At 46.5% G+C, this 23984-nt stretch overlaps 1 protein-coding gene across 1 annotated transcript in view; it reads left to right on the plus strand.

Annotated features, from left to right (window-relative positions):
• tjp1b (tight junction protein 1b) overlaps positions 1–23984 on the plus strand; it is a 70970-nt gene that overhangs the window by 19915 nt on the left and 27071 nt on the right. Inside the window, exons 8-14 of the mRNA XM_038998565.1 lie at positions 3770–3909; positions 4492–4597; positions 7162–7312; positions 9462–9570; positions 9835–10054; positions 19784–19968; positions 20835–20930. Coding sequence (XP_038854493.1) covers positions 3770–3909; positions 4492–4597; positions 7162–7312; positions 9462–9570; positions 9835–10054; positions 19784–19968; positions 20835–20930 — 1007 coding nt within the window. The remainder of the gene's footprint in view (positions 1–3769; positions 3910–4491; positions 4598–7161; positions 7313–9461; positions 9571–9834; positions 10055–19783; positions 19969–20834; positions 20931–23984) is intronic.

Genomic DNA, 23984 nt, shown 5'->3' on the forward strand with positions numbered 1-23984 from the left:
CGCACAATTGGCCCAGCGTCGTTAGGGGAGGGTTTGGCCGGCAGGGATGTCCTTGTTCCCTCGCGCTCTGGCGACTCCTGTGGCGGGCCGTGTGCATGCACGCTGACACGGTCGACCAGTTGTGCAATATTTCCTCAACACATTGGTGTGGCTGGCTTACCGGGTTAAGCGAGCAGTGTGTCAAGAAGCAGTGCTGCTTGGCAGGGTTGTGTTTCGGGGGTCGCGTGACTATCAACCTTTGCCTCTCCCGAGTCCGTACGGAAGTTGTAGCGATGGGACAAGTGGAATTGCAGAAAGTTTGTTTTAAAACAGCACAATTGTCTCTGATGCCAAGAAGAGGGCCTCTAAATTGGCCACCCCCACCACCTAAACCCCATTTTGATCCAGGAAAAATCCTGTGTGTGTGTGTTTTTAGGTGCTCACACACTCACTTCCCCCTGTCCTGTCAATAGGCAGCAGCTTTCCAGTAGAGTTGTAGTTGTTCCAGTCATGTGATGAGGGGCTTGGAGAAGGGAATTATATTCAGCCCGATGGCCACTGGCCGCAAAAGGTATGGATTTTTTTAGGGGGATTATGGCCACAAAGGGGATGCAGCCGGGAAATTCGAGGCATTATCAAGTGCTTGTCAAATTGTGAATGAGAGACTGATGAAGTGTGTACAGCCTGAGCAAAAAAAATAAATCAGAGCTGATGCCTTTCAATCGACTTTTTTCAAATCGCCATCGCATCATGCAGCCTTGGAATGTATTAAACATCAAAACATATTGCCCAATGTTTGTAAAACATCTAAAGTTGCATAAATAACTCTAAATTAAGCAAATAGAAGTACCTGTTTCTTTGTTAACCGCTCAACACAGAATAGCTACATGTGAACACTCCCTCAAATCGCTTGGAGAAAATATCCTTTCTATTTTATTCAGCTTTGTTAAATTTTATTCTTCATACTATAAAATAATGCCATGGAATTCTAAACAAATCTTGTCTGCTAAATGAACTAGTGTAGCCCACAGCCATATGGCATAGCCAGATCAGGACCTAACACAAGGACAACTCGGAGTATGCTATTCTGTTCTTCTGAAATAAACTAAATTTTCTTCATATCATGTTTCTTTAGACCTGTGTAAAATAAATAATGGATGTATTGTGAAGGTGTAGGCTATATTACATGGATTTATTAGACTTTTTAAAATGTAGATGTTCCAAAGGTCTGCATCAGTGGCGTGTAGGCTGTGTGGAAGCCAGGAGATGCTACATGTGTTTCTGTTAATTAACGGTCAATTACCGTGAGACCGACAGTTATTTGCTTGATGACGCTGACAAAATGTCATGACCGCCACAGCCCTATTCATAACACACACTGTTCACACCCCTCTTGTTGGCGGAGAGAAAATCTACCAAGTTTTTAAGCTTACTTCCTTATTTTCTACACATTTTGTCATGGGGTGGGGTTTTAAAGCTAATTTTCTTGCAATTCTATACATTTTGCCATGTCTAATGTGTGATATTTGAGTGACTCGAACATTACTACAAAATCTTTGCCCTAAAAAAACATTAGCTAAAAAAACGTTAGCTGACATGGGCTAGTTGATCTGGATATTTCTAACAAGCTCTAAGGTATGCAATGACTCCCCTGCCCACCCTTGACGACCCCTGCTGACTCCTGCCCTACAAGACAGCTAGCACCACTTTCCAGACCTCTGCTCTGTTTCCCAACGACAGTATCCTGCAGGACAGCTAGCACCACTTACCAGGCCTCTGCTCTGTTTCCCAACGACAGTACCCTGCAGGACAGCTAGCACCACTTACCAGGCCTCTGCTCTGTTTCCCAACGACAGTACCCTGCAGGACAGCTAGCACAACTTACCAGGCCTCTGCTCTGTTTCCCAACGACAGTATCCTGCAGGACAGCTAGCGTGTGATATAGATCTGTCATTCTCATTGAAAGCCAGGCTAAGAAGAGGTAGATCTGCTCTATTTGTGCTATTTCTATGCTTTCAGTTTTGTACACCAGCTTCAAACAGCTGGGGGGGGGGGTGTGGTTATGGAAAATATAGTTCAGAGTGGTTTAGATTATACAATAGTTCTTTGCACCATACTTGCTTGTTTTGTCACAAACTAAAATTAGGCAAACTATTAGAATTTTACCAACCAGGAAATGGCTGAGCTATTTCTGCATATTGTGTTTTTAAATGTGTTCTATTGCCAACTCTTATGGTCATTAAATGTGTTCTATAGCCAACTCTTATGGTCATTGCATAACTTGTTTGTATTTGGCATGGCAACGACCATCAGAGTTGGCAAGACAGTTCAAACAGCTCTTGGACCAGGTTATATATTTGTTGCAGTTTTGGATGATTTATTGTGACCTCGGTGTTAGTAGTCTGTGTTTGTTTTAATTCCAACCTTTCCTGGTTCTTGGCCAGAGGCACACAGTGAAGTGCACCTGGGGTACACAGAATTCTCTCTCTCTTTCCACATTTTGTTACGTTACAGCCTTATTCTAAAATTGATTAAATACATGTTTTTCCTCATCAATCTACACACAATACTTCATAATGACATCACAATACCCCATAATGACATCACAATACCTCATAATGACATCACAATACCTCATAATGACAAAGTGAAAATAGGTTTTTAGATTTTTTTTTGCAAAAGAAAACCCAGATAGCTTATTACATAAGTATTTAGACCCTTTTGCTATGAGGTGCATCCTGTTTCCATTGATCATCCTTGATGTTTCTACAACTTGATTGGAGTCCACCTGTGGTAAATTCCATTGTACATGATTTGGAAGGCACACACCTGTCTATATAAGGTCCCACAGTTGACAGTGCATGTCAGAGTAAAAACCAAGCCATGAGGTAAAAGGAATTGTCCGTAGAGCTCCGAGACAGGATTGTGTCGAGGCACAGATCTGGGGAAGGGTACCAAAACATTTCTTCAGCATTGAAGGTCCCTGAGAACACAGTGGCCTCCATCATTCTTAAATGGAAGACGTTTGGAACTGCTGCCAAAAGTGTTTCAACAAAGTACTGAGTAAAGGGTCTGACTACTTATGTAAATGTATTAAAAATTAACTGAAATATCACATTTGCAAAAATGTCTAAAAAACAGTTTTTGCTTTGTCATTATGGAGTATTGTGTGTAGATTGATGAGGGTGGGAAACGATTTAATCCATTTTAGAATAAGGCTGTAACGTAATAAAATGTGGGAAAAGTCGAGGGGTCTGAATACTTTCCGAATGAACTGTATCTAGCCCTAACCACTTAGCATATAACTAGCCCTAACCACTTAGCATATAACTAGCCCTAACCATTTAGCATGTAACTAGCCCTAACCACTTAGCATGTAACTAGCTGTAACCACTTAGCATATAACTAGCCCTAACCACTTAGCATGTAACTAGCCCTAACCACTTAGCATGTAACTAGCCCTAACCACTTAGCATGTAACTAGCCCTAACCACTTAGCATGTAACTAGCCCTAACCACTTAGCATATGTGCCAGAGGGCAGAGGCTCAAACCAGTTCTGCATATGTATTGCTATACAGTGTTTGTTGAATTGTACCACATCCCTGGTTCTGTGAGGCTCTGTTGATAAGAGCTTCGCACTAACAAGGCCAGATGTATAGTTTCTGGGTTCAATTCCCACACGGATCACTTGCACATATTGAAAATGTATGCACTTCCTGTGCTGTAAATCGCTTTGGATCAAATGTATGAAATAAAAACAACTTAAAATACCTTCTTTTTTGTCACCAGTCACAGAAGTCGTGAGGAGGAGGAGAGGGTCTCGAAGCCGACAGCGGTGCCACCCAAGCTGGCAGAGGAGGCTCCTGCCCTGCCCAAACCCCTGGAGAAGTCTGTCACCAGGGAGGAGAAACCGGTCCCTCCTCTACCAGGTCAGAACAACTAACCGGTAACCTTTTTGAGGGTGGTAGGTAACCTAAATGTTAGATAGTTCAACCAGAAGGTCGCAGGGTTGAATCCCAAGTCCAACAGGATACAATTTCTGGGGATTTTAGCTACGCTAGATGCCTACTGCCTTTGTGCCCTTGAGCAATACACTTAACATGTACAAATGTTTGAGCCCAGCTACCAAGATTAAATCTAGACGCTTGCTGTGCTGTGCTGAGCTGAGCTTGGTTGAGGCTGCAGCCTGTAGTTAGACTGTAGTGTGAGTTGATGGACTCTGACGTTCCCCTACTGCCCTGCAGCCAGCTGAGTGTCTCTGTGTGGGTGTGTGTTCGTGTGCTTCCGTGTGTGAGAGAGTGTATGCACACATTTTGTTCCTTGAGGATTTGCCTCATGGTCTGTGTGTTGAGAGGTGTCAGTATAAAGGTGTATTGTGGTGTCTGACCTGCATCTGACCATTCAGTACATCCTCTTGTATGAATAGTGCAGTTGATATTATCTCTCTCTCTCTCTCTCTCTCTCTCTCTCTCTCACTCTCTCTCTGTGTGTGCGTGCATGTTTTTCTTCAGAACCCAAGCCAGTATATGCCCAGCCAGGCCAGCCTGATGTGGACCTGCCAGTCAGCCCCGCTGAAGCCCCTGTGCCCAGCGCTGCCCATGATGACAGCATCCTACGGTATGTAGAAGTATCTGTTCACCTGTCTCTAACAGTATCCTACGAGGGGGGGCAATGTAAATAGTCTGGGTAGCCATTTGATTAGGTGTTCAGGAGTCTTATGGCTTGGGGGTAGAAGCTGTTTAGAAGCCTCTTGGACCTAGATTTGGTGCTCCGGTACCGCTTGCCGTGTGGTAGCAGAGAGAACCGTCTATGATTAGGGTGGCTGGAGTCTTTGACAATTTTTAGGGCCTTCCTCTCACACCGCCTGGTGTAGAGGTCCTGGATGGCAGGCAGCTTAGCCCCAGTGATGTACTGGGCCGTTTGCACTACCCTCTGTAGTGCCTTGCGGTCGGAAGCCGAGCAGTTGCCATACCAGGCAGTGATGCAACCCGTCAGGGTGCTCTCGATGGTGCAGCTGTAGAGGATCTGAGGACCCATGCCAAATCTTTTCAGTCTCCTGAGGGGGAATAGGTTTTGTTGTGCCCTCTTCACAACTGTCTTGGTGTGCTTAGACCATGTTAGTTTGTTGGTGATGTGGACACCAAGGAACTTGAAGCTCTCAACCTGCTCCACTGCAGCCCCGTCGATGAGAATGGGGGTGTGCTCGGTCCTCGTTTTCCTGTAGTCCACAATCATCTCCTTTGTCTTGATCACATTGAGGGAGAGGTTGTTTTCTTGGCACCACACGGCCAGGTCTCTGACCTCCTCCCTATAGGTTGTCTCATCGTTGTCGGTGATCAGGCCACTGTTGTGTCATCGGCAAACGTAATGATGGTGTTGGAGTCGTGCAGTCATGAGTGAACAGGGAGTACAGGAGGGGACTGAGCACACACCCTTGAGGGGCCCCTGTGTTGAGGATCAGCGTGGCGGATGTGTTGTTACCTACCCTTACCACCTGGGGGTGGCCCGTCAGGAAGTCCAGGATCCAGTTGCAGGGGGAGGTGTTTAGTCCCAGGGTCCTTATTTCCAAAAACATAAATATCACAGAGTGGTTCTTTAACTGTCTTATCTCTCTCCCCATTCCACACCGTCTCCTCTCTCCCAATCCCACCCCGTCTCCTCTCTCCCAATCCCACCCCGTCTCCTCTCTCCCAATCCCACCCCGTCTCCTCTCTCCCCATCCCACCCCGTCTCCTCTCTCCCCATCCCACCCCGTCTCCTCTCTCCCCATCCCACCCCGTCTCCTCTCTCCCCATCCCACCCCGTCTCCTCTCTCCCCATCCCACCCCGTCTCCTCTCTCCCCATCCCACCCCGTCTCCTCTCTCCCCATCCCACCCCGTCTCCTCTCTCCCCATCCCACCCCGTCTCCTCTCTCCCCATCCCACCCCGTCTCCTCTCTCCCCATTCCACCCCGTCTCCTCTCTCCCCATTCCACCCCGTCTCCTCTCTCCCCATTCCACCCCGTCTCCTCTCTCCCCATTCCACCCCGTCTCCTCTCTCCCCATTCCACCCCGTCTCCTCTCTCCCCATTCCACCCCGTCTCCTCTCTCCCCATCCCACCCCGTCTCCTCTCTCCCCATCCCACCCCGTCTCCTCTCTCCCCATCCCACCCCGTCTCCTCTCTCCCCATCCCACCCCGTCTCCTCTCTCCCCATCCCACCCCGTCTCCTCTCTCCCCATCCCACCCCGTCTCCTCTCTCCCCATCCCACCCCGTCTCCTCTCTCCCCATTCCCACCCCGTCTCCTCTCTCCCCATTCCACCCCGTCTCCTCTCTCCCCATTCCACCCCGTCTCCTCTCTCCCCATTCCACCCCGTCTCCTCTCTCCCCATCCCACCCCGTCTCCTCTCTCCCCATTCCACCCCGTCTCCTCTCTCCCCATTCCACCCCGTCTCCTCTCTCCCCATCCCACCCCGTCTCCTCTCTCCCCATCCCACCCCGTCTCCTCTCTCCCCATCCCACCCCGTCTCCTCTCTCCCCATCCCACCCCGTCTCCTCTCTCCCCATCCCACCCCGTCTCCTCTCTCCCCATCCCACCCCGTCTCCTCTCTCCCCATCCCACCCCGTCTCCTCTCTCCCCATCCCACCCCGTCTCCTCTCTCCCCATCCCACCCCGTCTCCTCTCTCCCCATCCCACCCCGTCTCCTCTCTCCCCATCCCACCCCGTCTCCTCTCTCCCCATCCCACCCCGTCTCCTCTCTCCCCATCCCACCCCGTCTCCTCTCTCCCCATTCCACCCCGTCTCCTCTCTCCCCATTCCACCCCGTCTCCTCTCTCCCCATCCCACCCCGTCTCCTCTCTCCCCATCCCACCCCGTCTCCTCTCTCCCCATCCCACCCCGTCTCCTCTCTCCCCACCCCGTCTCCTCTCTCCCCACCCCGTCTCCTCTCTCCCCACCCCCTCTCCTCTCTCCCCATCCCACCCCGTCTCCTCTCTCCCCATTCCACCATGTCTCCTCTCTCCCCATCACACCCCGTCTCCTCTCTCCCCATTCCACCATGTCTCCTCTCTCCCCATTCCACCCCGTCTCCTCTCTCCCCATTCCACCCCGTCTCCTCTCTCCCCATTCCACCCCGTCTCCTCTCTCCCCATTCCACCCCGTCTCCTCTCTCCCTATCTAACCCTGTGTATTCACTCCCTAGGCCGAGTATGAAGCTGGTGAAGTTTAAGAAGGGGGAGAGTGTGGGTCTGAGGCTGGCAGGGGGGAACGATGTGGGCATCTTTGTAGCCGGAGTCCTGGAGGATAGCCCTGCAGCTAAGGAGGGTCTGGAGGAGGGGGACCAAATTCTCAGGGTGAGACACGATACAGCAGCAACTACACACTCACTACAGCAACACTAAGGTTGTCGGTTCAATTTCCACAGGGATCACATCCACAATGTATGCACTCACTGTACTGTAAATTGCATAGGATAAAATCGTTTGCTGTGTTAAAATTATCCTCATCAAAATGACATGCTGTGTAGCCTAACGTGTAAGTGAATGCCTACACAAATTTAATCAATTCTAGCAGCTGCGGAATTTCATTGCACAGAAATCACATTTTAGTTGCCACTGGAATTGAAGAAGGGTGATGTTGCATATACTAGCAAATATGTGTTAACACAGTAAAATGGCCGCCTAAACCCCAAGATGCTGCAGGGAGTACCACAGTAAAATTGCCGCCTAGACAACAACAAGATGCTACAGGGGATACCACAGTAAAATGACCGCCTAAACAACAACAAGATGCTACAGAGGATACCACAGTAAAATGGCCGCCTAAACAACAACAACAAGATGCTACAGGGAATACCACAGTAAAATGGCCACCTAAACAACAACAACAAGATGCTACAGAGGATACCACAGTAAAATGGCCGCCTAAACAACAACAACAAGATGCTACAGGGAATACCACAGTAAAATGGCCACCTAAACAACAAGATGCTACAGAGGATACCACAGTAAAATGGCCACCTAAACAACAAGATGCTACAGGGAATACCACAGTAAAATGGCCACCTAAACAACAACAACAAGATGCTACAGAGGATACCACAGTAAAATGGCCGCCTAAACAACAACAACAAGATGCTACAGAGGATACCACAGTAAAATGGCCACCTAAACAACAAGATGCTACAGGGAATACCACAGTAAAATGGCCACCTAAACAACAAGATGCTACAGGGAATACCACAGTAAAATGGCCGTCTAAACGACAAGATGCTACAGGGAATACCACAGTAAAATGGCCACCTAAACAACAACAACAAGATGCTACACTCTATTCAGTGTTTGTGCCTGTTTTTTACAACTTGGTTAACAGTGTCTGTAACGGTAGCCGTGTTTTCACAGGGCCTTGGTTTGTATCTCAAAGTCTGCGTCCCAAATGACAGCCTATTCTCTACATAGTGCACTAGTTGTGACCAGGGCCCATATCCAAAAAGCTTCTCTTCTGTGATTTATTAATGGTTTTAAATCCGGCTGCTCCAAGATTCCTGCTCCTTTTGGAGTCTGTCTCCTAGCAACGGGCATCACTACAAAAACTGTTTTCCTTTCTTTCTCTGTTTGCCCCATTTCTCTTCCTCCCTCCGAGCTGTGTATCTTTTTCTGTTTACACTCCGCCTCCTCCTCGTCTCTCTGCGAGCGTAAATGTGTAATGCGTGGGTCTTAGTAATGGTGTGGATTTTAGTTTAGAGTGCAGTAAAACTCTGTCAGGGTTGTAGTCACCGGGGGTGACGCTAAAGGATGTTATGTAAACATTTTAGAGGTGCAGACCATCAGCACTCTTTTAAAGACATGCTCCAGAACTTTGGCAACTGCTAAGTATTTTTTTAAACATCTCGTTTTGGGCTGGGTGTGTCAATGTGTAGTTCATGCATGCATCATCTATGATCAGAATTACTGTCTTACCTCAATTAGACAGCCCCCTAGTAATTAGATTTCCACCAATGAGCTTCAGCTTGGGAGAGAGAGAAATGACATGGTGCACGTGATGTGACGTAGTACGCCATTTTCGGGGACCGCTTTTGGCTCGTGAGCGCTACTTTCAGAACTACTGGCTAAAAAGTATACAAAGTACCGGAGAATCTCTTTTTAAAACGCTAATGTTGTGTAAACGTTTAGACATGTAGGCCATCGGCACTATTAACCACAGCTGACGTGTGTAATATATGTCAGTTCTGTCAGTGTTTACATTTAGTAAGTGTATGTGATCCCTGGGGGGGGATTGAACCCATAACCTTTTCCCAGGTCACGAGTGAACACTTATCCAACACTTTTTAGATGTCCACGATGGTTTCCAAGGATACATAGTCAACAGGATATAGATTCTACAACAACAACAACAACAACACATTGAAACTACCTACTTCCTCTTCATCTGTTTGATACATATGTCCACAAAGAAACGTTAAACATATGAAAAGAATAACCGTACAGCTCCCTGTTTTTCCAGGTTAATAATGTGGATTTTGCTAATATAATCCGAGAGGAGGCGGTGCTGTTCCTCCTTGACCTCCCTAAAGGTGAAGAGGTCACCATCCTGGCCCAGAAGAAGAAGGATGGTGAGTGCAGGAGGACGAGAGGAAACTGGATGGAAATAAACTGAGCTGGTTCCATTCACTCACTACCCCCTTCCCCCCACTCTGAAGGGTCTGGATAGGTATGATCAGTTTAGGGGTGAAGCTTCCACCATATTGCTTCCACTTTACAGATCTGCAATCCCAGTATATTAGGGTAAGGGAAGTGAATTGGGACCGGTTGAGCTACTACCAGAGATGTATATGTATTGGACTTCTCCCTCTGACTCTGTCTGTGTTTGGCTCCAGTGTACCGGCGAATCGTGGAGTCTGATGTGGGTGACTCGTTCTACATCCGGACCCACTTTGAGTATGAGAAGGAGTCTCCGTACGGCCTGAGCTTCAACAAGGGAGAGGTGTTCAGAGTGGTGGACACCCTGTACAACGGCAAGCTGGGATCCTGGCTGGCCATCCGCATCGGGAAGAACCACCAGGAAGTGGAGAGAGGCATCATACCTAACAAGAACAGGTGATGATGACACTCTTTTCTTCTGCTATTCTGTCCTCTCCTCCTTCTGCTATTCTGTCCTCTTCTTCTTCTGCTATTCTGTCCTTTTCTTCTGCTATTCTGTCCTTTTCTTCTGCTATTCTGTCCTTTTCTTCTGCTATTCTGTCTTCTTCTGCTATTCTGTCTTCTTCTGCTATTCTGTCCTCTCCTCCTTCTGCTATTCTGTCCTCCTTCTGCTATTCTGTCCTCTTCTTCTGCTATTCTGTCCTCTTCTTCTGCTATTCTGTCCTCTTCTTCTGCTATTCTGTCCTCTTCTTCTGCTATTCTGTCCTCTTCTGCTATTCTGTCCTCTTCTTCTGCTATTCTGTCCTCTTCTTCTGCTATTCTGTCCTCTTCTTCTGCTATTCTGTCCTCTTCTTCTGCTATTCTGTCCTCTTCTTCTGCTATTCTGTCCTCTTCTTCTGCTATTCTGTCCTCTTCTTCTGCTATTCTGTCCTCTCCTCCTGCTATTCTGTCCTCTCCTCCTTCTGCTATTCTGTCCTCTCCTCCTTCTGCTATTCTGTCCTCTTCTTCTGCTATTCTGTCCTCTTCTTCTGCTATTCTGTCCTCTTCTTCTTCTGCTATTCTGTCCTTTTCTTCTGCTATTCTGTCTTCTGCTATTCTGTCTTCTTCTGCTATTCTGTCTTCTTCTGCTATTCTGTCTTCTTCTGCTATTCTGTTTTCTCCTTCTGCTATTCTGTCCTCTCCTTCTGCTATTCTGTCCTCTCCTTCTGCTATTCTGTCCTCTCCTTCTGCTATTCTGTCCTCTCCTTCTGCTATTCTGTCCTCTCCTTCTGCTATTCTGTCCTCTCCTCCTTCTGCTATTCTGTCCTCTCCTCCTTCTGCTATTCTGTCCTCTCCTCCTTCTGCTATTCTGTCCTCTCCTCCTTCTGCTATTCTGTCCTCTCCTCCTTCTGCTATTCTGTCCTCTTCTTCTGCTATTCTGTCCTTTTCTTCTGCTATTCTGTCCTTTTCTTCTGCTATTCTGTCCTCTTCTTCTGCTATTCTGTCCTCTTCTTCTGCTATTCTGTCCTCTCCTTCTGCTATTCTGTCCTCTCCTTCTGCTATTCTGTCCTCTCCTTCTGATATTCTGTCCTCTTCTTCTGCTATTCTGTCCTCTCCTTCTGCTATTCTGTCCTCTCCTTCTGCTATTCTGTCCTCTCCTTCTGCTATTCTGTCCTCTCCTTCTGCTATTCTGTCCTCTCCTTCTGCTATTCTGTCCTCTCCTTCTGCTATTCTGTCCTCTTCTTCTGCTATTCTGTCCTCTTTTTCTTCTGCTATTCTGTCCTCTTTTTCTTCTGCTATTCTGTCCTCTTTTTCTTCTGCTATTCTGTCCTCTCCTCCTTCTGCTATTCTGTCCTCTCCTCCTTCTGCTATTCTGTCATCCTCTTCTTCTTCTGCTATTCTGTCCTCTCCTCCTTCTGCTATTCTGTCCTCTTCTTCTTCTGCTATTCTGTCCTTTTCTTCTGCTATTCTGTCCTTTTCTTCTGCTATTCTGTCTTCTTCTGCTATTCTGTCCTCTCCTCCTTCTGCTATTCTGTCTTCTTCTGCTATTCTGTCCTCTCCTCCTTCTGCTATTCTGTCCTTTTCTTCTGCTATTCTGTCCTTTTCTTCTGCTATTCTGTCTTCTTCTGCTATTCTGTCCTCTCCTCCTTCTGCTATTCTGTCCTCTTATTCTGCTATTCTGTCCTCTTCTTCTGCTATTCTGTCCTCTTCTTCTTCTGCTATTCTGTCCTCTTCTTCTTCTGCTATTCTGTCCTCTCCTCCTTCTGCTATTCTGTCCTCTTCTTCTGCTATTCTGTCCTTTTCTTCTGCTATTCTGTCCTCTGCTTCTGCTATTCTGTCCTTTTCTTCTGCTATTCTGTCCTTTTCTTCTGCTATTCTGTCCTTTTCTTCTGCTATTCTGTCTTCTTCTGCTATTCTGTCCTCTCCTCCTTCTGCTATTCTGTCCTCTTCTTCTGCTATTCTGTCCTCTTCTTCTGCTATTCTGTCCTCTTCTTCTTCTGCTATTCTGTCCTCTCCTCCTTCTGCTATTCTGTCCTCTCCTCCTTCTGCTATTCTGTCCTCTTCTTCTTCTGCTATTCTGTCATTTTCTTCTGATATTCTGTCCTTTTCTTCTGCTATTCTGTCCTTTTCTTCTGCTATTCTGTCTTCTTCTGCTATTCTGTCCTCTCCTCCTTTTGCTATTCTGTCCTCTTCTTCTGCTATTCTGTCCTCTTCTTCTGCTATTCTGTCCTCTTCTTCTGCTATTCTGTCCTCTTCTTCTGCTATTCTGTCCTCTTCTTCTGCTATTCTGTCCTCTTCTTCTGCTATTCTGTCCTCTTCTTCTGCTATTCTGTCCTCTTCTTCTGCTATTCTGTCCTCTTCTTCTGCTATTCTGTCCTCTTCTTCTGCTATTCTGTCCTCTTTTTCTGCTATTCTGTCCTCTTCTTCTTCTGCTATTCTGTCCTCTTCTTCTTCTGCTATTCTGTCCTCTTCTTCTTCTGCTATTCTGTCCTCTCATCCTTCTGCTATTCTGTCCTCTTCTTCTGCTATTCTGTCCTCTCCTCCTTCTGCTATTCTGTCGTCGTCTTCTTCTTCTGCTATTCTGTCCTCTCCTCCTTCTGCTATTCTGTCCTCTCCTCCTTCTGCTATTCTGTCCTCTCCTCCTTCTGCTATTCTGTCCTCTCCTCCTTCTGCTATTCTGTCCTCTCCTCCTTCTGCTATTCTGTCCTCTCCTCCTTCTGCTATTCTGTCCTCTCCTCCTTCTGCTATTCTGTCCTCTCCTCCTTCTGCTATTCTGTCCTCTCCTCCTTCTGCTATTCTGTCCTCTCCTCCTTCTGCTATTCTGTCCTCTCCTCCTTCTGCTATTCTGTCCTCTCCTCCTTCTGCTATTCTGTCCTCTTCTTCTGCTATTCTGTCCTCTTCTTTTGCTATTCTGTCCTCTCCTCCTTCTGCTATTCTGTCCTCTTCTCCTTCTGCTATTCTGTCCTCTTCTCCTTCTGCTATTCTGTCCTCTTCTTCTTCTGCTATTCTGTCCTCTTCTTCTTCTGCTATTCTGTCCTCTTCTTTTTCTGCTATTCTGTCCTCTTCTTCTTCTGCTATTCTGTCCTCTCTTCCTTCTGCTATTCTGTCCTCTTCTTCTTCTGCTATTCTGTCCTCTCCTCCTTCTGCTATTCTGTCCTCTTCTTCTTCTGCTATTTTGTCCTCTTCTTCTTCTGCTATTCTGTCCTCTTCTTCTTCTGCTATTCTGTCCTCTTCTTCTTCTGCTATTCTGTCCTCTTCTTCTTCTGCTATTCTGTCCTCTCCTCCTTCTGCTATTCTGTCCTCTCCTCCTTCTGCTATTCTGTCCTCTCCTCCTTCTGCTATTCTGTCCTCTCCTCCTTCTGCTATTCTGTCCTCTCCTCCTTCTGCTATTCTGTCCTCTCCTCCTTCTGCTATTCTGTCCTCTTCTTCTTCTGCTATTCTGTCTTCTTCTTCTTCTGCTATTCTTCTTCTTCTTCTTCTGCTATTCTGTCCTCTTCTCCTCCTTCTGCTATTCTGTCCTCTTCTCCTCCTTCTGCTATTCTGTCGTCGTCTTCTTCTTCTGCTATTCTGTCGTCGTCTTCTTCTTCTGCTATTCTGTCGTCGTCTTCTTCTTCTGCTATTCTGTCGTCGTCTTCTTCTTCTGCTATTCTGTCCTCTTCTTCTTCTGCTATTCTGTCCTCTTCTTCTTCTGCTATTCTGTCCTCTTCTTCTTCTGCTATTCTGTCCTCTTCTTCTTCTTCTTCTGCTATTCTGTCCTCTCCTCCTCCTGCTATTCTGTCCTCTTCTTCTGCTATTCTGTCCTCTTCTTCTGCTATTCTGTCCTTTTCTTCTGCTATTCTGTCCTCTGCTTCTGCTATTCTGTCCTTTTCTTCTGCTATTCTGTCCTTTTCTTCTGCTATTCTGTCCTTTTCTTCTGCTATTCTGTCCTCTTCTTCTTCTGCTATTCTGTCCTCTTCTCCTTCTGCTATTCTGTCCTCTTCTCCTTCTGCTATTCTGTCCTCTTCTTCTTCTGCTATTCTGTCCTCTTCTTCTTCTGCTATTCTGTCCTCTTCTTTTTCTGCTATTCTGTCCTCTTCTTCTTCTGCTATTCTGTCCTCTCTTCCTTCTGCTATTCTGTCCTCTTCTTCTTCTGCTATTCTGTCCTCTCCTCCTTCTGCTATTCTGTCCTCTTCTTCTTCTGCTATTTTGTCCTCTTCTTCTTCTGCTATTCTGTCCTCTTCTTCTTCTGCTATTCTGTCCTCTTCTTCTTCTGCTATTCTGTCCTCTTCTTCTTCTGCTATTCTGTCCTCTCCTCCTTCTGCTATTCTGTCCTCTCCTCCTTCTGCTATTCTGTCCTCTCCTCCTTCTGCTATTCTGTCCTCTCCTCCTTCTGCTATTCTGTCCTCTCCTCCTTCTGCTATTCTGTCCTCTCCTCCTTCTGCTATTCTGTCCTCTTCTTCTTCTGCTATTCTGTCTTCTTCTTCTTCTGCTATTCTTCTTCTTCTTCTTCTGCTATTCTGTCCTCTTCTCCTCCTTCTGCTATTCTGTCCTCTTCTCCTCCTTCTGCTATTCTGTCCTCTTCTCCTCCTTCTGCTATTCTGTCGTCGTCTTCTTCTTCTGCTATTCTGTCGTCGTCTTCTTCTTCTGCTATTCTGTCGTCGTCTTCTTCTTCTGCTATTCTGTCCTCTTCTTCTTCTGCTATTCTGTCCTCTTCTTCTTCTGCTATTCTGTCCTCTTCTTCTTCTGCTATTCTGTCCTCTTCTTCTTCTTCTTCTGCTATTCTGTCCTCTCCTCCTCCTGCTATTCTGTCCTCTTCTTCTGCTATTCTGTCCTCTTCTTCTGCTATTCTGTCCTTTTCTTCTGCTATTCTGTCCTCTGCTTCTGCTATTCTGTCCTTTTCTTCTGCTATTCTGTCCTTTTCTTCTGCTATTCTGTCCTTTTCTTCTGCTATTCTGTCCTCTTCTTCTTCTGCTATTCTGTCCTCTCCTCCTTCTGCTATTCTGTCCTCTCCTCCTTCTGCTATTCTGTCCTCTTCTTCTGCTATTCTGTCCTTTTCTTCTGCTATTCTGTCCTTTTCTTCTGCTATTCTGTCTTCTTCTGCTATTCTGTCCTCTCCTCCTTCTGCTATTCTGTCCTCTTCTTCTGCTATTCTGTCCTCTTCTTCTTCTGCTATTCTGTCCTCTTCTTCTTCTGCTATTCTGTCCTCTCCTTCTTCTGCTATTATGTCCTCTCCTCCTTCTGCTATTCTGTCCTTTTCTTCTGCTATTCTGTCCTCTGCTTCTGCTATTCTGTCCTTTTCTTCTGCTATTCTGTCATTTTCTTCTGCTATTCTGTCGTCGTCTTCTTCTTCTGCTATTCTGTCGTCGTCTTCTTCTTCTGCTATTCTGTCGTCTTCTTCTTCTGCTATTCTGTCCTCTCCTCCTTCTGCTATTCTGTCCTCTCCTCCTTCTGCTATTCTGTCCTCTCCTCCTTCTGCTATTCTGTCCTCTCCTCCTTCTGCTATTCTGTCCTTTTCTTCTTCTGCTATTCTGTCCTCTCCTCCTTCTGCTATTCTGTCCTCTCCTCCTTCTGCTATTCTGTCCTCTCCTCCTTCTGCTATTCTGTCCTCTTCTTCTGCTATTCTGTCCTCTTCTCCTCCTTCTGCTATTCTGTCCTCTTCTCCTCCTTCTGCTATTCTGTCGTCGTCTTCTTCTTCTGCTATTCTGTCGTCGTCTTCTTCTTCTGCTATTCTGTCGTCGTCTTCTTCTTCTGCTATTCTGTCGTCGTCTTCTTCTTCTGCTATTCTGTCCTCTTCTTCTTCTGCTATTCTGTCCTCTTCTTCTTCTGCTATTCTGTCCTCTTCTTCTTCTGCTATTCTGTCCTCTTCTTCTTCTTCTTCTGCTATTCTGTCCTCTCCTCCTCCTGCTATTCTGTCCTCTTCTTCTGCTATTCTGTCCTCTTCTTCTGCTATTCTGTCCTTTTCTTCTGCTATTCTGTCCTCTGCTTCTGCTATTCTGTCCTTTTCTTCTGCTATTCTGTCCTTTTCTTCTGCTATTCTGTCCTTTTCTTCTGCTATTCTGTCCTCTTCTTCTTCTGCTATTCTGTCCTCTCCTCCTTCTGCTATTCTGTCCTCTCCTCCTTCTGCTATTCTGTCCTCTTCTTCTGCTATTCTGTCCTTTTCTTCTGCTATTCTGTCCTTTTCTTCTGCTATTCTGTCTTCTTCTGCTATTCTGTCCTCTCCTCCTTCTGCTATTCTGTCCTCTTCTTCTGCTATTCTGTCCTCTTCTTCTTCTGCTATTCTGTCCTCTTCTTCTTCTGCTATTCTGTCCTCTCCTTCTTCTGCTATTATGTCCTCTCCTCCTTCTGCTATTCTGTCCTTTTCTTCTGCTATTCTGTCCTCTGCTTCTGCTATTCTGTCCTTTTCTTCTGCTATTCTGTCATTTTCTTCTGCTATTCTGTCGTCGTCTTCTTCTTCTGCTATTCTGTCGTCGTCTTCTTCTTCTGCTATTCTGTCGTCTTCTTCTTCTGCTATTCTGTCCTCTCCTCCTTCTGCTATTCTGTCCTCTCCTCCTTCTGCTATTCTGTCCTCTCCTCCTTCTGCTATTCTGTCCTCTCCTCCTTCTGCTATTCTGTCCTTTTCTTCTTCTGCTATTCTGTCCTCTCCTCCTTCTGCTATTCTGTCCTCTCCTCCTTCTGCTATTCTGTCCTCTCCTCCTTCTGCTATTCTGTCCTCTTCTTCTGCTATTCTGTCCTCTTCTTCTGCTATTCTGTCCTCTTCTTTTGCTATTCTGTCCTCTTCTTCTTCTGCTATTCTGTCCTCTCCTCCTTCTGCTATTCTGTCCTCTTCTCCTTCTGCTATTCTGTCCTCTTCTCCTTCTGCTATTCTGTCCTCTTCTCCTTCTGCTATTCTTTCCTCTTCTTCTTCTGCTATTCTGTCCTCTTCTTCTTCTGCTATTCTGTCCTCTTCTTTTTCTGCTATTCTGTCCTCTTCTTCTTCTGCTATTCTGTCCTCTCCTCCCTCTATTCTGTCCTCTTCTTCTTCTGCTATTCTGTCCTCTCCTCCTTCTGCTATTCTGTCCTCTTCTTCTTCTGCTATTCTGTCCTCTCCTCCTTCTGCTATTCTGTCCTCTTCTTCTTCTGCTATTCTGTCCTCTTCTTCTTCTGCTATTCTGTCCTCTTCTTCTTCTGCTATTCTGTCCTCTTCTTCTTCTGCTATTCTGTCCTCTTCTTCTTCTGCTATTCTGTCCTCTCCTCCTTCTGCTATTCTGTCCTCTCCTCCTTCTGCTATTCTGTCCTCTCCTCCTTCTGCTATTCTGTCCTCTTCTTCTTCTGCTATTCTGTCTTCTTCTGCTATTCTGTCTTCTTCTTCTTCTTCTTCTTCTGCTATTCTGTCCTCTTCTCCTCCTTCTGCTATTCTGTCCTCTTCTCCTCCTTCTGCTATTCTGTCCTCTTCTCCTCCTTCTGCTATTCTGTCGTCGTCTTCTTCTTCTGCTATTCTGTCGTCGTCTTCTTCTTCTGCTATTCTGTCGTCGTCTTCTTCTTCTGCTATTCTGTCGTCGTCTTCTTCTTCTGCTATTCTGTCGTCGTCTTCTTCTTCTGCTATTCTGTCCTCTTCTTCTTCTGCTATTCTGTCCTCTTCTTCTTCTGCTATTCTGTCCTCTCCTCCTTCTGCTATTCTGTCCTCTCCTCCTTCTGCTATTCTGTCTTCTTCTTCTTCTGCTATTCTGTCCTCTTCTTCTTCTTCTGCTATTCTGTCCTCTTCTTCTTCTTCTGCTATTCTGTCTTCTTCTTCTGCTATTATGTCCTCTTCTTCTTCTTCTTCTGCTATTCTGTCCTTTCCTCCTTCTGCTATTCTGTCTTCTTCGATCCTACCCTTTTTGGATCCTCTAGGTGTTTGTATCACAGAAGTCAGTTTGTTTATTTGAAAAGAGAATGTGTTCCATATAACTTACCTGGGTAAGACAATCATATAAATACATCAAAATAATAGAGGAACAAGATTCACACTGGTCACAATTTATCATAACAATGTTGATGTCACGTTGTCCTCTCATAGCTTTAACCACATTTGTTATGATTATCATTGCCATGTTAGTGCCTCAGTTGACAGTATTAACGTTAGCCATGCCAAGTTTCCTGGACAGTGTCACAGACACATCAAATCCCTTTAGAGGTGTCTCTGTCTCTGTCTGTCCCTCTCATTCTCCTGAGTAGAAAAGAAACTCAAGCACGGGTAATTTTGATTCCCCAAAAATATATTTTTCACAAACATTTTAATCTCAATTGACCTCCATCTGGGTTTTACAGAGAGCTACATCTCATTAGACTAGACCTCCATCTGGGTTTTACAGAGAGCTACATCTCAATAGACCTCCATCTGGGTTTTACAGAGAGCTACATCTCATTAGACCTCCATCTGGGTTTTACAGAGAGCGACATCTCAATAGACCATCTGGGTTTTACAGAGAGCTACATCTCAATAGACCTCCATCTGGGTTTTACAGAGAGCTACATCTCATAAGATCTCCATCTGGGTTTTACAGAGAGCTACATCTCATTAGACTAGACCTCCATCTGGGTTTTACAGAGAGCTACATCTCAATAGACCTCCATCTGGGTTTTACAGAGAGCTACATCTCATTAGACTAGACCTCCATCTGGGTTTTACAGAGAGCGACATCTCAATAGACCTCCATCTGGGTTTTACAGAGAGCTACATCTCAATAGACCTCCATCTGGGTTTTACAGAGAGCTACATCTCATTAGACCTCCATCTGGGTTTTACAGAGAGCTACATCTCATTAGACCTCCATCTGGGTTTTACAGAGAGCTACATCTCAATAGACCTCCATCTGGGTTTTACAGAGAGCTACATCTCATTAGACCTCCATCTGGGTTTTACAGAGAGCTACATCTCAATAGACCTCCATCTGGGTTTTACAGAGAGCTACATCTCATTAGACTAGACCTCCATCTGGGTTTTACAGAGAGCTACATCTCAATAGATCTCCATCTGGGTTTTACAGAGAGCGACATCTCAATAGACCTCCATCTGGGTTTTACAGAGAGCTACATCTCATTAGACCTCCATCTGGGTTTTACAGAGAGCGACATCTCAATAGACTAGACCTCCATCTGGGTTTTACAGAGAGCGACATCTCAATAGACCTCCATCTGGGTTTTACAGAGAGCTACATCTCAATGGACCTCCATCTGGGTTTTACAGAGAGTGACATCTCATTAGACTAGACCTCCATCTGGGTTTTACAGAGAGCGACATCTCAATAGACCTCCATCTGGGTTTTACAGAGAGCTACATCTCAATGGACCTCCATCTGGGTTTTACAGAGAGCTACATCTCATTAGACTAGACCTCCATCTGGGTTTTACAGAGAGCTACATCTCAATAGACCTCCATCTGGGTTTTACAGAGAGCTACATCTCATTAGACTAGACCTCCATCTGGGTTTTACAGAGAGCGACATCTCATTAGACCTCCATCTGGGTTTTACAGAGAGCGACATCTCAATAGACTAGACCTCCATCTGGGTTTTACAGAGAGCGACATCTCAATAGACTAGACCTCCATCTGGGTTTTACAGAGAGCGACATCTCATTAGACCTCCATCTGGGTTTTACAGAGAGCGACATCTCATTAGACCTGCATCTGGGTTTTACAGAGAGCGACATCTCATTCTCTGTTACGGAGAAAAACATAATATAACAAATGTTCTCTGGTGTCTCCAGAGCGGAGCAGCTGTCCAGCATGCAGTACACCCTCCCTAAGACAGCAGGGGGCGACAGGGCAGACTTCTGGAGGTTCAGGGGCCTGAGGAGCTCCAAGAGGAACCTGAGGAAAAGCAGAGAGGACCTGTCGGCCCAGCCCGTACAGACCAAGTTCCCCGCTTACGAGAGGGTGGTGCTGAGAGAGGGTGAGGACCGACAACTCTGATAGTGGCCCCTCCTCACTAACCCCTCCTCCCTAACCCCTCCTCCTTAACTCCTCGCTAGCCCCTCCTCGCTAGCCCCTCCTTACTAACCCCTCTTCCCTATTCCCTCCTCGCTAGCCCCTCCTCGCTAGCCCCTCCTTAACTCCTCCTCCCTAGCCCCTCCCTAACTTGTCCTCCCTAGCCCCTCCTCCCCAACTCCACCTCTAGTCCCTCCTCCCTCACTCCTCCTCCCTAGCCCCTCCCTAACTTGTCCTCCCTAGCCCCTCCTGCCCTTGCTCCTCCTCCCTCCTAACTCCACCTCCCTAGCCCCTCTCCCTCACTCCACCTCCCTAGCCCCTCCCTCACTCTTCCCTAACTCATCGCTAGCCCCTCCTCCCTAACTCCTCCTCCCTAGCCCCTCCTCCTCCCTAACCCCTCCGTCTGTCTCTCTGTCTAATAGTGATGTTTGGAGTGTTTTATTTAAAGGAGAACAGAGCACCGTTTTCATATGTCTTAACGTACCACCAACGTTTTCTATTTCTCAGTAAATGTAGAAAGGTTATACTAGATCACTGGCTATATAGAGCCAAGGACCTTATGATAGGGTAGGATGGAACACTACTGATACACCAGTCTGTCCTCTGATGACCTTTAGGGTAGGATGGAACACTGCTGATACACCAGTCTGTCCTCTGATGACCTTTAGGGTAGGATGGAACACTGCTGATACACCAGTCTGTCCTCTGATGACCTTTAGGGTAGGATGGAACACTGCTGATACACCAGTCTGTCCTCTGATGACCTTTAGGGTAGGATGGAACACTACTGATACACCAGTCTGTCTGTCTGTCCTCTGATCCTTTGTCTAGCTGGTTTCCTCAGACCGGTGGTGGTATTTGGACCCATCGCAGACGTGGCACGAGAGAAAATCTCCCGGGAGGAGCCTGATCTGTTTGAACTTGCTAGTGAGTAACAGCGTATCAGAATGACGTGCTAGTGAGTAACACAGCGTATCAGAATGACGTGCAAGTGAGTAACACGGCGTATCAGAATGACGTGCTAGTGAGTAACACGGCGTATCAGAATGACGTGCAAGTGAGTAACACGGCGTATCAGAATGACGTGCAAGTGAGTAACACGGCGTATCAGAATGACGTGCAAGTGAGTAACAGCGTATCAGAATGACGTGCTAGTGAGTAACACGGCGTATCAGAATGACGTGCTAGTGAGTAACACGGCGTATCAGAATGACGTGCAAGTGAGTAACACGGCGTATCAGAATGACGTGCAAGTGAGTAACACGGCGTATCAGAATGACGTGCAAGTGAGTAACACGGCGTATCAGAATGACGTGCTAGTGAGTAACACGGCGTATCAGAATGAAGTGCTAGTGACTTAACACGGCGTATCAGAATGAAGTGCTAGTGACTTAACACGGCGTATCAGAATGACGTGCAAGTGAGTAACACGGCGTATCAGAATGACGTGCAAGTGAGTAACACGGCGTATCAGAATGACGTGCTAGTGAGTAACACGGTGTATCAGAATGACGTGCTAGTGACTAACACGGCGTATCAGAATGACGTGCTAGTGACTAACACGGCGTATCAGAATGACGTGCTAGTGAGTAACACGGCGTATCAGAATGACGTGCTAGTGAGTAACACGGCGTATCAGAATGACGTGCAAGTGAGTAACACGGCGTATCAGAATGACGTGCAAGTGAGTAACACGGCGTATCAGAATGACGTGCAAGTGAGTAACAGCGTATCAGAATGACGTGCTAGTGAGTAACACGGCGTATCAGAATGACGTGCAAGTGAGTAACACGGCGTATCAGAATGACGTGCAAGTGAGTAACACGGCGTATCAGAATGACGTGCTAGTGAGTAACACGGCGTATAAGAATGACGTGCAAGTGAGTAACACGGCGTATCAGAATGACGTGCAAGTGAGTAACACGGCGTATCAGAATGACGTGCTAGTGAGTAACACGGCGTATCAGAATGAAGTGCTAGTGACTTAACACGGCGTATCAGAATGACGTGCAAGTGAGTAACACGGCGTATCAGAATGACGTGCAAGTGAGTAACACGGCGTATCAGAATGACGTGCTAGTGAGTAACACGGTGTATCAGAATGACGTGCTAGTGACTAACACGGCGTATCAGAATGACGTGCAAGTGAGTAACACGGCGTATCAGAATGACGTGCAAGTGAGTAACACGGCGTATCAGAATGACGTGCAAATGAGTAACACGGCGTATCAGAATGACGTGCAAATGAGTAACACGGCGTATCAGAATGACGTGCAAGTGAGTAACACGGCGTATCAGAATGACGTGCTAGTGAGTAACACGGCGTATCAGAATGACGTGCTAGTGAGTAACACGGCGTATCAGAATGACGTGCTAGTGAGTAACACGGCGTATCAGAATGACGTGCAAGTGAGTAACACGGCGTATCAGAATGACGTGCAAGTGAGTAACACGGCGTATCAGAATGACGTGCAAATGAGTAACACGGCGTATCAGAATGACGTGCAAGTGAGTAACACGGCGTATCAGAATGACGTGCTAGTGAGTAACACAGCGTATCAGAATGACGTGCAAATGAGTAACACGGCGTATCAGAATGACGTGCAAGTGAGTAACACAGCGTATCAGAATGACGTGCAAGTGAGTAACAGCGTATCAGAATGACGTGCTAGTGAGTAACACGGCGTATCAGAATGACGTGCTAGTGAGTAACACGGCGTATCAGAATGACGTGTAAATGAGTAACAGCGTATCAGAATGACGTGCTAGTGAGTAACACAGCGTATCAGAATGACGTGCAAGTGAGTAACACGGTGTATCAGAATGACGTGCTAGTGAGTAACACGGTGTATCAGAATGACGTGCTAGTGAGTAACACGGCGTATCAGAATGACGTGCAAATGAGTAACACGGCGTATCAGAATGACGTGCAAGTGAGTAACACGGCGTATCAGAATGACGTGCAAGTGAGTAACACGGCGTATCAGAATGACGTGCAAGTGAGTAACACGGCGTATCAGAATGACGTGCAAATGAGTAACACGGCGTATCAGAATGACGTGCAAGTGAGTAACACGGCGTATCAGAATGACGTGCAAGTGAGTAACACGGCGTATCAGAATGACGTGCAAATGAGTAACACGGCGTATCAGAATGACGTGCAAGTGAGTAACACGGCGTATCAGAATGACGTGCAAGTGAGTAACACGGCGTATCAGAATGACGTGCAAGTGAGTAACACGGCGTATCAGAATGACGTGGAAGTGAGTAACACGGCGTATCAGAATGACGTGCTAGTGAGTAACACGGCGTATCAGAATGACGTGCAAGTGAGTAACACGGCGTATCAGAATGACGTGCAAGTGAGTAACACGGCGTATCAGAATGACGTGCAAGTGAGTAACACGGCGTATCAGAATGACGTGCAAGTGAGTAACACGGCGTATCAGAATGACGTGCAAGTGAGTAACACGGCGTATCAGAATGACGTGCAAGTGAGTAACACGGCGTATCAGAATGACGTGCAAGTGAGTAACACGGCGTATCAGAATGACGTGCAAATTAGTAACACGGCGTATCAGAATGACGTGCAAATTAGTAACACGGCGTATCAGAATGACGTGCTAGTGAGTAACACGGCGTATCAGAATGACGTGCAAATGAGTAACACGGCGTATCAGAATGACGTGCAAGTGAGTAACACGGCGTATCAGAATGACGTGCTAGTGAGTAACACGGCGTATCAGAATGACGTGCAAATGAGTAACACGGCGTATCAGAATGACGTGCAAGTGAGTAACACGGCGTATCAGAATGACGTGCAAGTGAGTAACACGGCGTATCAGAATGACGTGCAAGTGAGTAACACGGCGTATCAGAATGACGTGCAAGTGAGTAACACGGCGTATCAGAATGACGTGCAAATGAGTAACACGGCGTATCAGAATGACGTGCTAGTGAGTAACACGGCGTATCAGAATG

Source organism: Salvelinus namaycush, chromosome 8, assembly GCF_016432855.1.
Source record: "Salvelinus namaycush isolate Seneca chromosome 8, SaNama_1.0, whole genome shotgun sequence".
NCBI classification, from domain to species: Eukaryota; Metazoa; Chordata; class Actinopteri; order Salmoniformes; family Salmonidae; genus Salvelinus; species Salvelinus namaycush.